This window comes from Rana temporaria, chromosome 5 (assembly GCF_905171775.1).
Source record: "Rana temporaria chromosome 5, aRanTem1.1, whole genome shotgun sequence".
Classification (NCBI taxonomy): Eukaryota; Metazoa; Chordata; class Amphibia; order Anura; family Ranidae; genus Rana; species Rana temporaria.
Window position 1 is genome coordinate 89,220,580 of NC_053493.1, and position 15,664 is coordinate 89,236,243.

Sequence of the window (15,664 nt, forward strand, 5' to 3'; positions counted from 1 at the left end):
AGATATTAGGACTGATAAAAAAAATCAGCGGATATGCGATAAGATATGACCCATGGGAATGTTTGTTTCACACTACAAGTATGTCCAGGAAAAAGTATAGAGGTTCCTTGGTCCCGTTTCTTTTGAACGGAGCCAAGGCACTAATACCTAGGAACTGGAGGGAAAAAAAAGCACCAACGATAGGGGAATGGCTTCAAGAAATTGATAAAATGAAAGTGATGGAGGAGCTGTGGTCCTTTAAGGTAGAGTCTGGGCTAAGATATGAAATGATCTGGAGGGGATGGAGGGACTTCAGGGCTGGGGGGAGGGGGGGGGGAAGGGGGGGGAGGAGAGTCAGGAGGGGAATAGGGGAGACTGTGGGTGGGAAACCTCCTGTCCCCCCCCTCTTATTTGTTTTTCCCTTTTTTTTTTTTTTTTTTTTTTTTTTTTTTTTTTTTTTTTTTTTTTTTCCTTTTTCCCCTCTTATTTTTTTATATTTAAGTAAATACACAATAAGGGGAATTAACCCCTCTACTTTTCACTAGTATTTTAGATGAACTCCCTTTTCTTCACAATCCCATCGTGTTTTGGCGCACTTAAGTAAATACACATTAAGGGGAATTAACCCCTACTCCTCACTATATTTCAGTAAGATTTCGTGTTTTTTATTTTTTAGAAGAAACTGCTTTTAGTTTATTTTCTTTTTTATGGGGTAGTATATATTTAAAAAAAAATTTTTTTTTTTTTTTTTTTTTTTTTTTTTTTTTTCCTCTTATCTTTTTTTGTTTATGTACACCTAAGTAAATACACAATAAATTAACCCTTATAGTTTAACCATTTTTCCTTTCTCTCCTCTCCTTGTTTTTTATAATTCACTCTTGTTATTATATATTTAAGTAAATACACAATTAGGGGAATTACCCCTACATATCTCATTATATTTTAGTAGGACTTAATGTTTTTCATTTGGTCTTCACAGGGGAAAGTGTTCCCCCTTGTTTTTTTTTTTTTTTTTTTTTTTTTTTGTGTGTACACCTAAGTAAATACACAATAAGGGGAATTAACCCCTATAGTTTAACTATTTTTCCCTTTTTTTTTCTTTTTGCTTTTCATAATTCACTCTTGTTATTATATATTTAAGTAAATACACAATTAGGGGAATTAACCCCTACATATCTCACTATATTTTAGAGGGACTTAATGTCTCTCATTTGGTCTTCACAGGGGAAAATGTCCCCCCTTTTTTTTTTTTTTTTTTTTTTTTTTTTTTTTCTTGATTGTTGTGCACATAAGTAAATACACAATAAGGGGAATTAACCCCCACTTTTTTTTTTTTTTTTTTTTTTTTTTTTTTTTTTTTCCTCCCTCTTCCTATCGTTATGTCTCTCCCCTCTCCCGCTGTCCCCTCTTTCTCTCTCTCTTTCCCTATGTCCCTCCCCCCCCCCCCCACTTACTGTGGGTATTGGCATTTCCCATGGACATGGAAAGGGAAGGATCGGCCCTGGGGTAGAACGTGATGGAGAAATCCAGTAGTAGAATGTAGTAGTAGTAGAAGAAGACACAGTGTTTATATTTGTCTTTTCTTCTTTTTTTTTTTTAATCGAAGGGGTACATACCGAGACCTTAGATGTTAGTCTGTATATTGATTTTATGTTGTATTGATTGTATTGTTTTGTGAAAAAAAAATGAATAAAAGTATTTGATAAAAAAACAACATGAAAGGCTAATACAGCAGGGGGAGATCCCTGCTCACTGACCTGGCAAAGAAGAGTATCGCTCTTTGCAGCTGCACGCCTGATCAGGGAACATCCCAATATGCATAGGCGAGCAGCCGCTTTTCAAATCACCCGCCGGTGACGTCACCTGTCGTCCGCGCGCCTGCGCGGTGCAATCGATGCGACGGCGCGTGCGCGGCCGCCGCAGATTCGACAGACTGCGCATGCGCGAAACCAGGCCTCGCTCTGAGAGTGGGCACAGCGCATGCGCGGGGTACTGGCGCTCGCGACCAGGAAGCAAAGTGCGAGCTGGAACGCAGAAGCGCTCCAGCCGCCATGGGGACAAAAACAGACACAGAAAGACAACAAATAATACAAATAGGCGACTGCCATGAGAGAATAGGACCTTGCCAGCCGTGATGAGACGTCTTCAGCACACATAGCAAACGCCCAAAGGGTTGCTGCAAAGCTCTCCACCCGCCCATGGCTGGGATCCGAGCTGCACCGCTCAGGTGTGCCATCCATTCCTGTCCTGAGAAGTTTCTAAATTCATGGAGGAGGAAAAAAAAGGAACACTGGTGCTACTGGTGAGTTAACTTTTATGGGTATGGGGTCCTATCACATTGGAGAGGAGGCGGGATTAACCCACACGTAGGCTGCCATGGAGTCAGTCAGGAAATATATATATATATATATATATATATATATATATATATATATATATATATATAAAAATAAATATATAAAAAAAAACATTTTTTTACAAAAAATAAATAAAAAAAAGGGGGGTTGCCGTCCGGGGCCCTGGAGACCCCTGGGCCCTTTAATAATAATAATAAAAAAAAAAAAAAAATATATATATATATATATATTATATTATATATATAAAAATAAAAAATATATAAAAAAAACATTTTTTTACAAAAAATAAATAAAAAAAAGGGGGGTTGCCGTCCGGGGCCCTGGGGGCCTCCGGGCCCCTAAAAAAAAAAAAAAAAAAAAAAAAAAAAAAATTTTTTTTTTTTTTAAAGGGGGCCCCCTATTGGGTGGGGCCCCTGGGCTTGAGCCCAGTCAAGGCCAATGGTAAGTCCGGCCCTGTACACACCCCTAAAAACAAACTCAACTCAAAGCACACACTGTACACTGTATTGTATTGCAATAAACTGCTAATCCAGCTCATATTGTTTTCTTGCCTTCAAAACAGATGACTGCTTTGGCAAGAAATTTGCAAATTGTGTCTGCATACTTTTTTGCTACCACATGTGAAAACCAAATGTTCCCTTCTACAAAGCTGAGGTGACATGCTGAAAATCATCTAACACATTCTATTTATGAACTTACAAGTTTTAAGGGCCATGTCAAACACCACTTCCTGTCTAAACAAATGCTAATAAAATAAAAAGTCCTACAAAGTTTATTGCTAAGCTGTCAGTATGTAAAGTGAGGCCCCCGTACACACGTCCGAGGAACTCGACGGGCAAAACTCATTGTTTTGCTCGTCGAGTTCTGTGTGAAGCCGCCGAGGATCTCGGCGAGCCAACTTTCCTCATTGAACAACGAGGAAATAGAGAACATGTTCTCTATTTGGCTCGACGAGGGACTCGTCGGCTTCATCGGCCGAAAGTGTACACACGCCGGGTTTCTCGGCAGAATTCAGCTCCGATCGAGTTTCTGGCTGAATTCTGCCGAGAAACTCGGTCGTGTGTACGGGGCCTAACAGTGACTATTCAAGTAACAATCATCTGCAATTCTTTAAGTATCTTTAGAAAGTAGATACTTGTTGCCCAGGTGAGTCATTCTCAGCTCAGCCAAGTGTCTAGGTATATTCAAATTACTAATTATATGTTTCTTAACTAAAAGTCACCAAAAGTAGTTGCAATGGATTACTCCTTTCAATCGCTAAGGTTATACAAGCAAAGGCTGTTGTGGGTGATGTCTAATTAGTCCACAGACATGCATGCTCATCGACTGTCTATGCACTACACTGCGAGAAAAAAAAGGTTTGATAGCTGAACTATTCACACTCATACAACCGCTACCTTTTATCTGTGGTCAGCCACAATCAGCTAAGGGGTCTACCGTCATCCTCTACATGAGAAGCACCAAATTCAAGCACTGCTCTGGTCGTATGCGGTTAGGCCCATTTAGTATTCCCCTAGGGGACAACAATGAACCTCCAAGAACATCTGATCAAGCAATCAATGAGTGTTTCCTCTCCAATGGAAATAAAGGAATCACGGTTTCACTATGTAGAAGAATCAACATAGGGAAATTTTACATTTTTTTAGTGTAGACAATGGCACAATTTCTTTGGTCCAAATCAATGATGCCATTACACAAGTTCTACGAGTTGCAACAGTCACGCCAAAACACTTTTAAAGTCATATGCAACAGTTTCTATTAATGTTTTCCAAACTAATGAAGTACCTGCACTAATGTTCTACATTAAAAATAGTTCTAAAATGTACACCATTACCACAGTGGTGTAAATAATGTAGTGAAGAGGTGCAAACAACAGGGTTGCGGCACTGCAGGAGGGAGAGGAGAGGTGGATGTGTATGGATGGACAGCACACCACCACCATTCAATAAATTAACAAATTGTTGTGCTACAATTATATTTGGCACATAAGCAGCTAAATAAGTGTACATATAGAAATTGGCACATATTTCACTGTGGGTTGATTTACGAAAACTAGAGAGTGCAAAATCTGGGGCAACTCTGCATAGAAACCAATTAGCTTCCAGTTTGTTGGACATAGCATAATGAAACAAGCTGAAGTTGGACGCTGGGGGGCAGATCCACAAAGATCTGCCCCGGCGCAGTGTATCTGAGATACGCTACGCCGCCGTAACTTACTTTTTTTGGTTTGAATCCTGGAAGAATTTGCGCCGTAAGTTACGGCGGCGTAGTGTATCTCTTGCGGCGTAACGGCGCCTAATTCAAATCGGTGAGTAGGGGGCGTGTTTCATTTAAATGAAGCGCGTCCCCGCGCCGAACGAACTGAGCATGCGCCGTCCCTAAATTTTCCGCCGTGCATTGCTCTAAATGACGTCGCAAGGACGTCATTGTTTTGACGTGGACGTAAATTACGTCCAGCACGATTCACGGACGACTTACGCAAACAAATTATTTTTTTTTTAAATGATACGCGGGAACGACGGCCATACTTAACATTGAGTACGCCACCAAATAGCAGGTTTAACTATACGCCGAAAAAAGCCGACTAGAGACGACGTAAAAGAATGCGACGGCCGCTCGTACGTTCGAGGATCGTCGGAAATACCTAATTTGCATACTCGACACGGAAAACAAGGGGAACTCCACCCAGCAGACGCCGAAGAATTGCATCTTAGATCCGAAGGCATACGAAGACGTACGCCTGTCGGATCTAACCCAGATGCCGTCGTATCTTGTTTTGAGGATTCAAAACAAAGATATGATGCAGGAAATTTTAAAGTACACCGGCGTATCAGTAGGTACGCCGGCGTACTCGCTTTGTGGATCTGCCCCTACTTGTCTACCATGCACAGCTGCACCAGATTGTGTACTCTCCAATTTTAGTAAATCAACACCTATGAGTCCATCTTTTAATCCCCCTGTATGTTGTGTGACACCTGTATTCATTGGCCAGGTTGCAGAGAAGGATATAGTGGGTCCCAGTGGTGAAGGGTTGGTTTTTAGATACCTGTCCACCCTAAAACTCATTGCTGCACCTATGGCCACTTAGTAGTGTATTGTACTGTAGAAGCCAAGTCAACATACTTAAATAATTTGTACTCAACAGTAGAACAAAAATGTAAAAGTCGTATAGTATAAGTATATCCAATTAAACCTCTTTCAGGAGTAACGTGGAGGCTAGCTTTTATCACTCTGTGGGGGTTATTTATGAAAGGCAAATCCACTTTGCACTACAAGTGCACTGCAAGTGGACTTGAAATCCCACTTGCAGTGCACTTGAAAATGCAGTCGCTGTAAATCTAAGGGGTAGATCTGAAATGAGGGGAAGCTCTGCTGATTGTATTTATCCAATCATGTGCAAGCTAAAATGCTGTTTTTTATTTTCCTTGCATGTCCCCCTCGGATCTACAGCGACTGCACTTTCAAGTGCACTTGTAGTGCACTTGCAGTGCAAAGTGGATTTTCCTTTAGTAAATAAACCCCCTATATGTATTCGAATGTATCTTCTATTTAAATAAATGCCAACCAATTTATATGACATATTGGAGTCGGCTTTATTTTGATACTATTGCAGTCAGAGACTCTGTCCAGACTGCGGAGCTAGTAAGCATACAGTATTGTGTCTGATAATTCTACCTGTTACTTCACAACAGATCTCCAAGTGTTACGTGTCTGCATTGTACTAATTCAGTGACAACATGCATCCTTTATAAAATGAAATTGGACAGAAGTTTACATGTATCACAGAGAGCAGAGTGCTACTTAATCTGCATCACTGTTTGGAATGTTATTTAAATGAAGAGGAGAGACCCAACAGGTTGGCAGATCTGAAAACCGAACCGTAGAAACCTTGTTGTCAGAGTTTACAAAGGATACAGAAACCAATGCAGAACTCAACCTTACCGGTATCTGCCCAGTACTGAAATATCTGTTTTGGGAGGGCTGATAATTTAAATATGAGGCCTGGCAGTCCTCCTCGTATTCAAATAGCCTATGGGTTATCTGTGCCAAATACTACTCCAATACATCCCAAAGCAAAGTGACTGTCTAAACCTTATAGAGCTTAGTAATGACTGAATATATTAACCAGTATTGATATTCAATTTGTATTTAAAGGCTGAGCTGCTGCCCATATTGATCTATTACAATTCGTTTTACGTGAATACTGTATATGATGTGAGCACAGCTCCTATACGTTGTACTAGATACATCTCTTCAGTGATAACGTTCTTGGGTCTTTTCTCATGGATCAGTCATGTTTCAATTAATTCATGATCCCCGCCGGGCACAGGCAAAAGGTAGAAATCTATAAATAGGTGTATGATGATAAAAGAGCGCGATGTAGTGTGGACAAGATTTCAAAGAGCTACGCTAGCCACATACATACACAAACCTTTGGAAGAGGCATATCAAGCATATGCGTACATAAATTTATATACGTTTGTGAGTGTATATGTAAATATATTAAAGCACATATATAGTATAATTAGTGAACACATATACAATTATTTATAATCTGAATTTATAAATATATCTATGCATACACATGAAATATAATGACATATATAATTTATATATGTACACGTGTATACGTGATGAATGACGTCTATGTTCCAACAAACAGTACATGATGTCACGAAGCACAATAAAAGGAAATACATTCTATATGGAGTGTAGAACAGTGGAGTAGATGAGGGAAAGCCCTCATTAAAGGGCAGTTGTTTGTATTTATTAATGACAAGTTGAGTATCATGCCACCATGCAGAGGAACCTCTTACCTGGACTGATCATGCTGTGCATTCTGTGCTGTGCCAGGAGCTTCTCCCGTCCAGATACCCCATCTGAAGAAAAACATGATTCACTCTCATAAATTGTCTGCAGCATATTCCAATCACTCTCTAGTTCAGACACATGAAAGCTTCATCACTCTTCTGTACGGAAGCGACCCTTCAGCAGTCTTAACTCCTCCACAGGGGGAGGAGGCAGTGATACACACTTTGACAATTATTCCATTTTTCTACACATATTTACTGTGCTAAGTACTCTAGAATACAGAGAATGGGTGTAGATGTTGCTCCCCCCTCTCTCTGCACAAGCTCTGGCAATAGCAAGGAGCTGTCAGTGTCAAGTGTACATTGCCTTTAAGCCAGGGTGCCCTGACAGCAGGTGCAACAGGAGATCTGTGCAGGCTTGTCTCTTACAATCAATAAAAAAAAAAAGAAGTCAAATGTGTTCGGATTTAAAAAAAAAATGACAGTAAAGGAAAGGTAAAGGATTCTGAGGAAATGTGAGTCCTGTCCTGCGTCCTTCTATATCTGCCTTCTACTCTCTGCATCTGCCTCCTGTGCTTCCTCTCTCACTCTCTGTCTCTCTCAGTAAAGTTGGCTATAGCTGGTGATAACTCATTTGCATGTGAATCAACAACAGCGTGGCCCACAGGGTACAAAAATAGAACAATGGCCGGCCTGAGCCAAAAATAGGTCAAGCAGGGCCGAGTGATCGGAGCCTACATTAATGTACTTAAAAATATCACAGCAAACACAGCTGTCTGTCCCTCTCTAGAGAGAAAAAAATATAGTGTCAGTCAGTCTTTCAGTCCTCAGAGGTTCAAAGTAATTATTAACCTTTTATCACCAGCAAATGTTCGTATGTTCACGCTATGATCAAATTAACAAATGCACGTGTGTGTGTGTGTGTGTGTATATATATATATATATATATATATATATATATATATATATATATATATATATATATATATATTGTATATATATATAGAGAGAGAAAATTACAGTGTATATAGCAGTGGCAGCTGGTGCTCAAAAATTTTGGGGGGGGGGGCGCAAACAAACTGAAAAAAAAAAAACTATCAATTGCAGCCTCACTGTGCCCATCAAACACAGCCACTGTGCCCATCAAACACAGCCGCTGTACCCATCAAACACAGCCGCTGTGCCCATCAAACACAGCCGCTGTGCCCATCAAACACAGCCGCTGTGCCCATCAAACACAGCCACTGTACCCATCAAACACAGCCACTGTGCCCATCAAACACAGCCACTGTGCCCATCAAATGCTCCCACTGTGTCATCAAATGCTCCCACTGTGCTCACTAAATGTTTCCACTGTGCCCATCAAATGCTGCCACTGTGCCCATCGAATGCTGCCACTGTGCTCATCGAATGCTCCCACTGTTTCCATCGATTGCTCCCACTATGCCCATCAAATGCTTCCACTGTGCCCAGCCGCCCCCCCCCCACCCGCTATCTGCCCGGCACTTATCCAGTCTCAGTGGGGCAGCAGGTGACGGCGCGCGAGCGGTGTCCTCAATGCGTCTTCTCCTCCTGTCCTCTCCTATAGGCAATTGGACGCCTAATAGGCATCCAATAACAGCGCCTGATGGGTAACAGACCCGTTCTAACACACCTGGGTTAATTGCGATCGCCAAGCACAGAGCTCGCAGTTCACTTTTTTGACACCTATTAGAGCCTGTGGCTCTAATGAGGTGCTTAAAAAACAGCCCCCACTGCTGTAATTCAGGCGCCCAAGAAGGGGTCGGGCGCCTGAACAGGGGGTGGCAGCAGTGGCCATGGATAGATTCATGCTATGCAACAATCTATCCATTGGTCATAGAGGGGGCGGCGCCCTTATGGACACACCGCTACTGGTATATAGAAATGTAAAATTCTGTAAACATTATATACTGTGTGTGTGTATATATATATATATATATATATATATATATATATATATATATATATATATATATATTGTAGAGAAGATTAATCGCTTATGCTTGTAGGTGTTTTGGTCCGGGAGCAATCCATGGAAAAATGTACACAGAATATGCGGCAGATAGTTGGTGCACTTAACAGGCTGTAACTGTAAGTCCCGTTGAGGATAGATGAATAGATAGATAGATAGATAGATAGATAGATAGATAGATAGATAGATAGATAGATAGATAGATAGATAGATAGATAGATAGATAGATAGATAGAAAACAACAAATTGGAGATGCAATCTCAGTTTCTGTTCAAAAGCTTTTTAGTTCAATCTTCATGCATATACAAATTACAAGTGCACAGTTTCGGACAGGAACTCTGTCCTTCATCAAATTGCATGTATAGTTTTCAACTATGTGGGGAAAACCACACAGAAAATTAAAGACCGTATATCACAGCATCATTTGTCCATTAGGAATAAAAAGCCGGGTTTACTGGTCCCTAATTATTACATGAAATGTGGACATAAGGATACAGATTTGGAATTTATGATTTTGGAAGAAGTTGGCAGAAACAAAGGCTACTTTCACACAGAGACGGTTTTCAGGTATTTTAGCGCTAAATATAGCACCTGTTAGGCCTCGTACACACGATAGGTTAGCCAGAGGACAACGGTCTGAACCGATGAAGCTGACTGATGAAGCTGTCTCCTACGCCGTCGTATCTTAGGGTGCAATATTTAGGCTGGCTGCTAGGTGGCGCTTCCGTTGAGTTCGGCGTAGAATATATAAATGCCTAGATACGCCGATTCACGAACATACGTGCGCCCGTCGCAGTAAAGATACGCCGTTTCCGTAAGAGTTACGCCGCGTAAAGTTAAAGCTGCCCCCTAGGTGGCCTAGTCAATGTTAAGTATGGCCATCGTTCCTGCGTCGAAACTTGAAATTTTTACGTCGTTTGCGTAAGTCGTCCGTGAATGGGGCTGGACGTCATTTACGTTCACGTCGAAACCAATACGTCCTTGCGGCGTACTTTGGAGCAATGCACACTGGGATATGTACACGGACGGCGCATGCGCCGTTCGTAAAAAATGTCAATCACGTCGGGTCACGAGTAATTTACATAAAACACGCCCCCATCCTCATTTGAATTAGGCGCGCTTACGCCGGCCCCATTTACGCTACGCCGCTGTAAATTAGGAGGCAAGTGCTTTGTGAATACAGTACTTGCCTCACTTACCTACGGCGGCGTAGCGTAAATAGAATACGATACGCCGCCGGAAAGATGCGCCCGGCTACCTGAATCCAGCTAATAGTATTAGTTCTTTATTATGTTTAGTAGTCATTTTTATTAGTTAGGGGTCTGGGGTTTCAGCTTTATTTTTGTTATAATTTTTATTTTTTATTTTAATTGTTTATACTTTTTTCTTTCCTTCATTTTTTTTTTTTGTGTAATGGTAAACATGTGATATGTATAATGGACAACTGTGTGTACTCTAATGTGCTTCATGTGTATTATCCAATAAATGTGACTAGCATGTTGAACACTATACATGCAACTTGATGAAGGATGTATTTGTATAGGCATGAAAATTGAAGTAAAAAGCTTTTGAACAGAGACCGAGATTGCATCTCCAATTTGTTGTTACATATCTGGTGGAAACAGGAGTAACACCTCAGATGTGAATTGCTAAAGAAATTGCAAGGCACGGCAAAGGTGTCCCACCTTGTTCCTGTGTTTATATATATATATATATATATATATATATATATATGTGTGTGTACATACACAGTATCTCACAAAAGTGAGTACACCCCTCACATTTTTGTAAATATTTTATATCTTTTCATGTGACAACACTGAAACACTTTGCTACAATGTAAAGTAGTGAGTGTACAGCTTGTATAACAGTGTAAATGTGCTGTCCCTTTCCCCTCACCGGCGCCCGCAAAATAAGGACTGCCCAACCTTTTGAAGAGCGAGGGCCACTTAAGCAACTTGGTAACCAGTCAAGGGCCACCATGAGCGGAGCGGACGGATGACAGGTCATGGCTACTCTATAGGCCCTTCGATCTGCCCAGATGGAAGAGGACAAATGTTTTTTGGATTGGAGGTAGGCAGGCGTAAACAGAAATTTGTCACTCTGTAGAGGTGAATTGAGGGTTCCATTTGGTCAGACTGATAGTGTGAAAAAGGCCAAAGACTGCTTTCACACTGATGTGCTGCGGTTTACCCACACTGTGGGTGCAGCTGTGTCTATCCTGCGGGTAAGCTGAACTTTGCCATAGACGCCACCTGTGGCAAAAGCGGCGCTGTAGAGGAAGCATCGGCTTATGGAGCTCTGCTTCCCAGCCACTTTCTTCTTCTACCACTAGCTTCATATAACAACACTAATTCTGTGGTATGGCGGGTCGGCAACCTGCGATCTTTGCTTGTCAACCCGCAATTCCAGAGCAGGTGGTCGCGGGCCACATCCGAGGGCTCCACATCCGAGGGCCACATGTGGCCCCCGTGCCACTGGCTGGCCACCCCTGGCCTAGATGATCTGAGCAAAAGTGGGAGTGGGTACCTGTCAAAACCAGGTACCTCTTTCCCCTCAAAAAAACTGTCCAAAGGTGGTGGGGGAGAGGAGGCAGAAAAGCAGAACTTCTCTTTTTGGGTGAAGTTCCACTTTAATCACATTATACACTGCTATAAAGAAAAATGAAACGATCAATATCATGAAAAATGTAGGATTCTAATAACTCTAAGTGGTTAATGCATGTTATGAAAGCATATATTTATTATTTCACATACACTGCAATACCTAGGATTGGGGCAAATTATAAAACACTGCTTGTGATGGTCACCTTTTATTCACATGGGTTAAAAAGATTATTGTTCAAGGTCTTGACAGTGTAAGGCCTCGTACACACGACCGAGTTTCTCGGCAAAAACCAGCAAGAAACTTGCTGGGAGATATTTTTTTGCCGAGGAAACCGGTCGTGTGTACATTTTCGTCGAGGAAACTGTCGAGAAACTCGACGAGCCAAAAAGAGAGCATGTTCTCTATTTCCTTGACGGGAATGGAGAAAATTGGCTTGTCGAGTTCCTCGACGGCTTCACAAGGAACTCGACGAGCAAAACGATGTGTTTCGCCCGTCGAGTTTCTCGGTCGTGTGTACGAGGCCTTAGGGTTTATGTACACAAGAGTGGTTTTCGTGCATTTGAAACCTACACCAAACACAATGCATCCATTTACTGTTTATTTCAATGGTGAAGAGTGAATGAAAGCTGCATTTGCCATTCTGTGATTTGCAGTTCTTTGAATGCAGCAGGCCCTTTTGCGATGCGTTTGTATTACAGGCAACGCAAGTCAAACACAGCCTTTTGCTGTGTTTTATACTTGATACAATATTTTTTTTGCCGAGGAAACCGGTCATGTGTACATTTTCGTCGAGGAAACTGTCGAGAAACTCGACGAGCCAAAAAGAGAGCATGTTCTCTATTTCCTTGATGGGAATGGAGAAAATTTGCTTGTCGAGTTTCTCGACGGCTTCACAAGGAACTCGACGAGCAAAACGATGTGTTTCGCCCATCGAGTTTCTCGGTCGTGTGTACGAGGCCTTGGGGTTTATGTACACAAGAGTGGTTTTCGTGCATTTGAAACCTACGCCAAACACAATGCATCCATTTACTGTTTATTTCAATGGTGCAGAGTGAATGAAAGCTGCATTTGCCATTCTGTGATTTGCATTTCTTTGAATGCAGCAGGCCCTTTTGCGATGCATTTGTATTACAGGCAACGCAAGTCAAACACAGCCTTTTGCTGTGTTTGATACTTGATAACAGCCATCTATTGTTTATTCAACCCTGTTAATGTCATTGGACCTCTAAGTCTGTGTGTAAATTCTAAACCAAAAAATAAATTTGGTATATAAGGTAATACAGGATTTAATATATTAGATACAGTTATTATGATACAATTTTTCTGCCGTAATCGCCCACTAAGGCATAGTTCAGAGATAATGACAATCTGCTAAGTTTACACGGCATCGTTGTGTCTGTACAATATGGAAAATGACTAATTGATTCCATGAAGAATTGGCAATAAAGTTTTCCCTCATTATGACTCTTTAAGAAGAGAGGAAATCTGTGCACGTACAATTTCGAGAACCAGCATATATGTGTTTGTTGTTTAAGAGGCTTCAAAGTCATGAGTGAAAAGAAGAATTCACTGACTTTGTTAAAAAAATCTTGTACAGAACTGATCATTCACTGACAGATCTGCTATGAAAAATAAGAAACTTCTTCTTGGTCAACCTATTTTCCAACAAGATTACACATGTCCCACTGCCTCTAACAATTTCAGCTTGGGGAAAAAAATGATATAAGTAATGAGGTGCTCTAAATATTTGTATCCCAAGAGAAAAATGCATTGTTCATATATAATAAGAAATGTACCTAAAGTTCAACAGTGCAAAAATATATTAATTACCGGCACTTCTTGATTCCTTGGCTGAGATAAAAATGGCCACTTCTGGTTAGTCGATTCAGTTCAGATAAAGAAAATCCACTTATTTAACCCAGAAATTTATGTGAACTTCCCGGACCTTCATAAATCATCGCTCCTAGGAGCACTGTATACCCAGGACACATGACTCTACCATCCATTACTAAGTGACCTAATAAAGGCTATGTTTATAATAAGTGCCATTTCCAGTAATACATGAAGATCTAATGGGAGCAGAGGTCACAGAGACTGTAAACAGGCCCATGTTCCTTGGGGGGATGTAAGCTCCCCATGTGAGCCGCTTCTTACCAACCACCGAAAAGGGCATAGACATAAGATGAGCACCATCGGAGTGATTTTACCCACATTGTGTGCTAGTCTAGAGGAATTATTTGACCTGTGTAGGCATATCCTACACTCCAATCACTTGGGAATTATTATTGGGCCTTTTGGATTCCAGTTGTTGGCCACACAAGTACTCCTTAATTGTACAATCTGTGTATGGTCTCCTTTAGATTTTGTATGAGGGCCTACCTAAACAATGTATTCCATTGAATTTATATACATTCAGATTGATTCTTGATCTTAGTGGGAATTCAAAAGAAGATTGCACAATTAGACCTTAGGATACATGGTCAGTTTTATATCTATGACAACTGTAACTTTAAGGCTTGGTTCACACTCCTGCAACTTAGGATCTAACTTGTGAGACCCAAACTCACAGGACATGTGAAATGCCATTTCCCTCTATGAGAGCCGTTCATTTTGACACTACTGAAGTTGCTGTCACTTCAGAAAAGGTTCCTGCACTACTTTGATGTGACTTTGATACAGCTTCAGTGCCAGAGAGTGTAAAAGTCAAAGTCACATCAAAGTCATGTAAAATTTGTATTCCAAAGTTGCACTGAAAATTGCGTGACTTTGGAGTCAGCTAGTGTGAACCAAGCTTTAAAAAATACAAAGTGTATACAGTTGGTACACAATGTTGTCATTTAATGTAATCAAAATTACCTTTTCTTTTCAATCTGCAGCTGCTGTAATTCTCTGTAAAATTCAATGCAATATGGCAATCTTTGGTATCCAGAAATCTCCCAGAATCTCCCTAATTGTTCTCTTCGTTCTTCTCAAGACCTCCTACTCTCTAGCTCTCTCATCACCTCCTCCCATGCTCATCTCCAGGACTTTACCAGAGCCTCTCCAAGCCTATGGAACTCCTTACCCCAACCTGTCCATCTATCTCCTTCACTATTAGCTTTTAGAGGATCCCTGAAAACCCTCCTCTTCAGAGAAGCCTATCCTTCGCACACCTAACAACTGTATTTTCATTTGAGTCCATCAGATCATCCCTCACAGCTAACTACCCTTTGTTTCACTTGACCCTCCCTTCAAGATGGTAAAGTCTAACTAGCAGAGCCCTCTGATCCCTCCTGTGTTGAATTGTATTGTGACTGTACTGTCTTCCCTGATGTAAAGCGCTGCGCAAACTGTTGGCGCTATATAAATCCTGTATAATAATAATAATTTCCTACTTGTTTGATTTGTTCACAGATTTTTCCAGAAGTCTGCTCGTAGGGCTCTTTCACATTTGCAGTGCCCTAGGTGCTCTCTGAAGAGCGATCTGTGATTTAACCTTGTAATGTCGCACTACTACATCGCAATCACATGCACTGCATGCAATTTCGGGGCGGCCCCATTGAACTCAATGGGCAAGGTTGTCAAGCGATGTTGCTAGCTAGGCTCTGCATTCTGCATTCTGAGTTAAAAATGCAGAGGCCACGAAGCAAAGCATTGCTGCCACAACATGTGTTCAGCCCATTCAGGTGAAATGTATGGGATTGGATGGGATGGGATGGGGTGGAATGGGGGTGGGGAAAACTGCACCTCGTTTTTCGGCATTAAAAAATATGTAATTTTTCAGCATGTCCAAAAAACGAAGTTTTTCCAACTTCATCATTAAAAACAATGTTGCCCACACACCATTGTTTTTGAAAAATTATGAACAAAGCGCGGTGACATACAACACGTACGACGGCACTATAAAGGGGAAGTTCTATTCGCCTTTGGGCTGCTTT

The 15,664-nt window shown here is 41.2% G+C and overlaps 1 protein-coding gene across 3 annotated transcripts in view; it reads right to left on the reverse strand.

The window, feature by feature from the left end:
• HDAC9 (histone deacetylase 9) overlaps window positions 1-15,664 on the reverse strand; it is an 821,625-nt gene that overhangs the window by 379,092 nt on the left and 426,869 nt on the right. For all 3 annotated transcript variants that reach the window (XM_040352828.1, XM_040352826.1, XM_040352829.1), the window contains exon 3: window positions 7,154-7,216. In XM_040352828.1, the coding sequence (XP_040208762.1) occupies window positions 7,154-7,216 (63 nt within the window). The remainder of the gene's footprint in view (window positions 1-7,153; window positions 7,217-15,664) is intronic.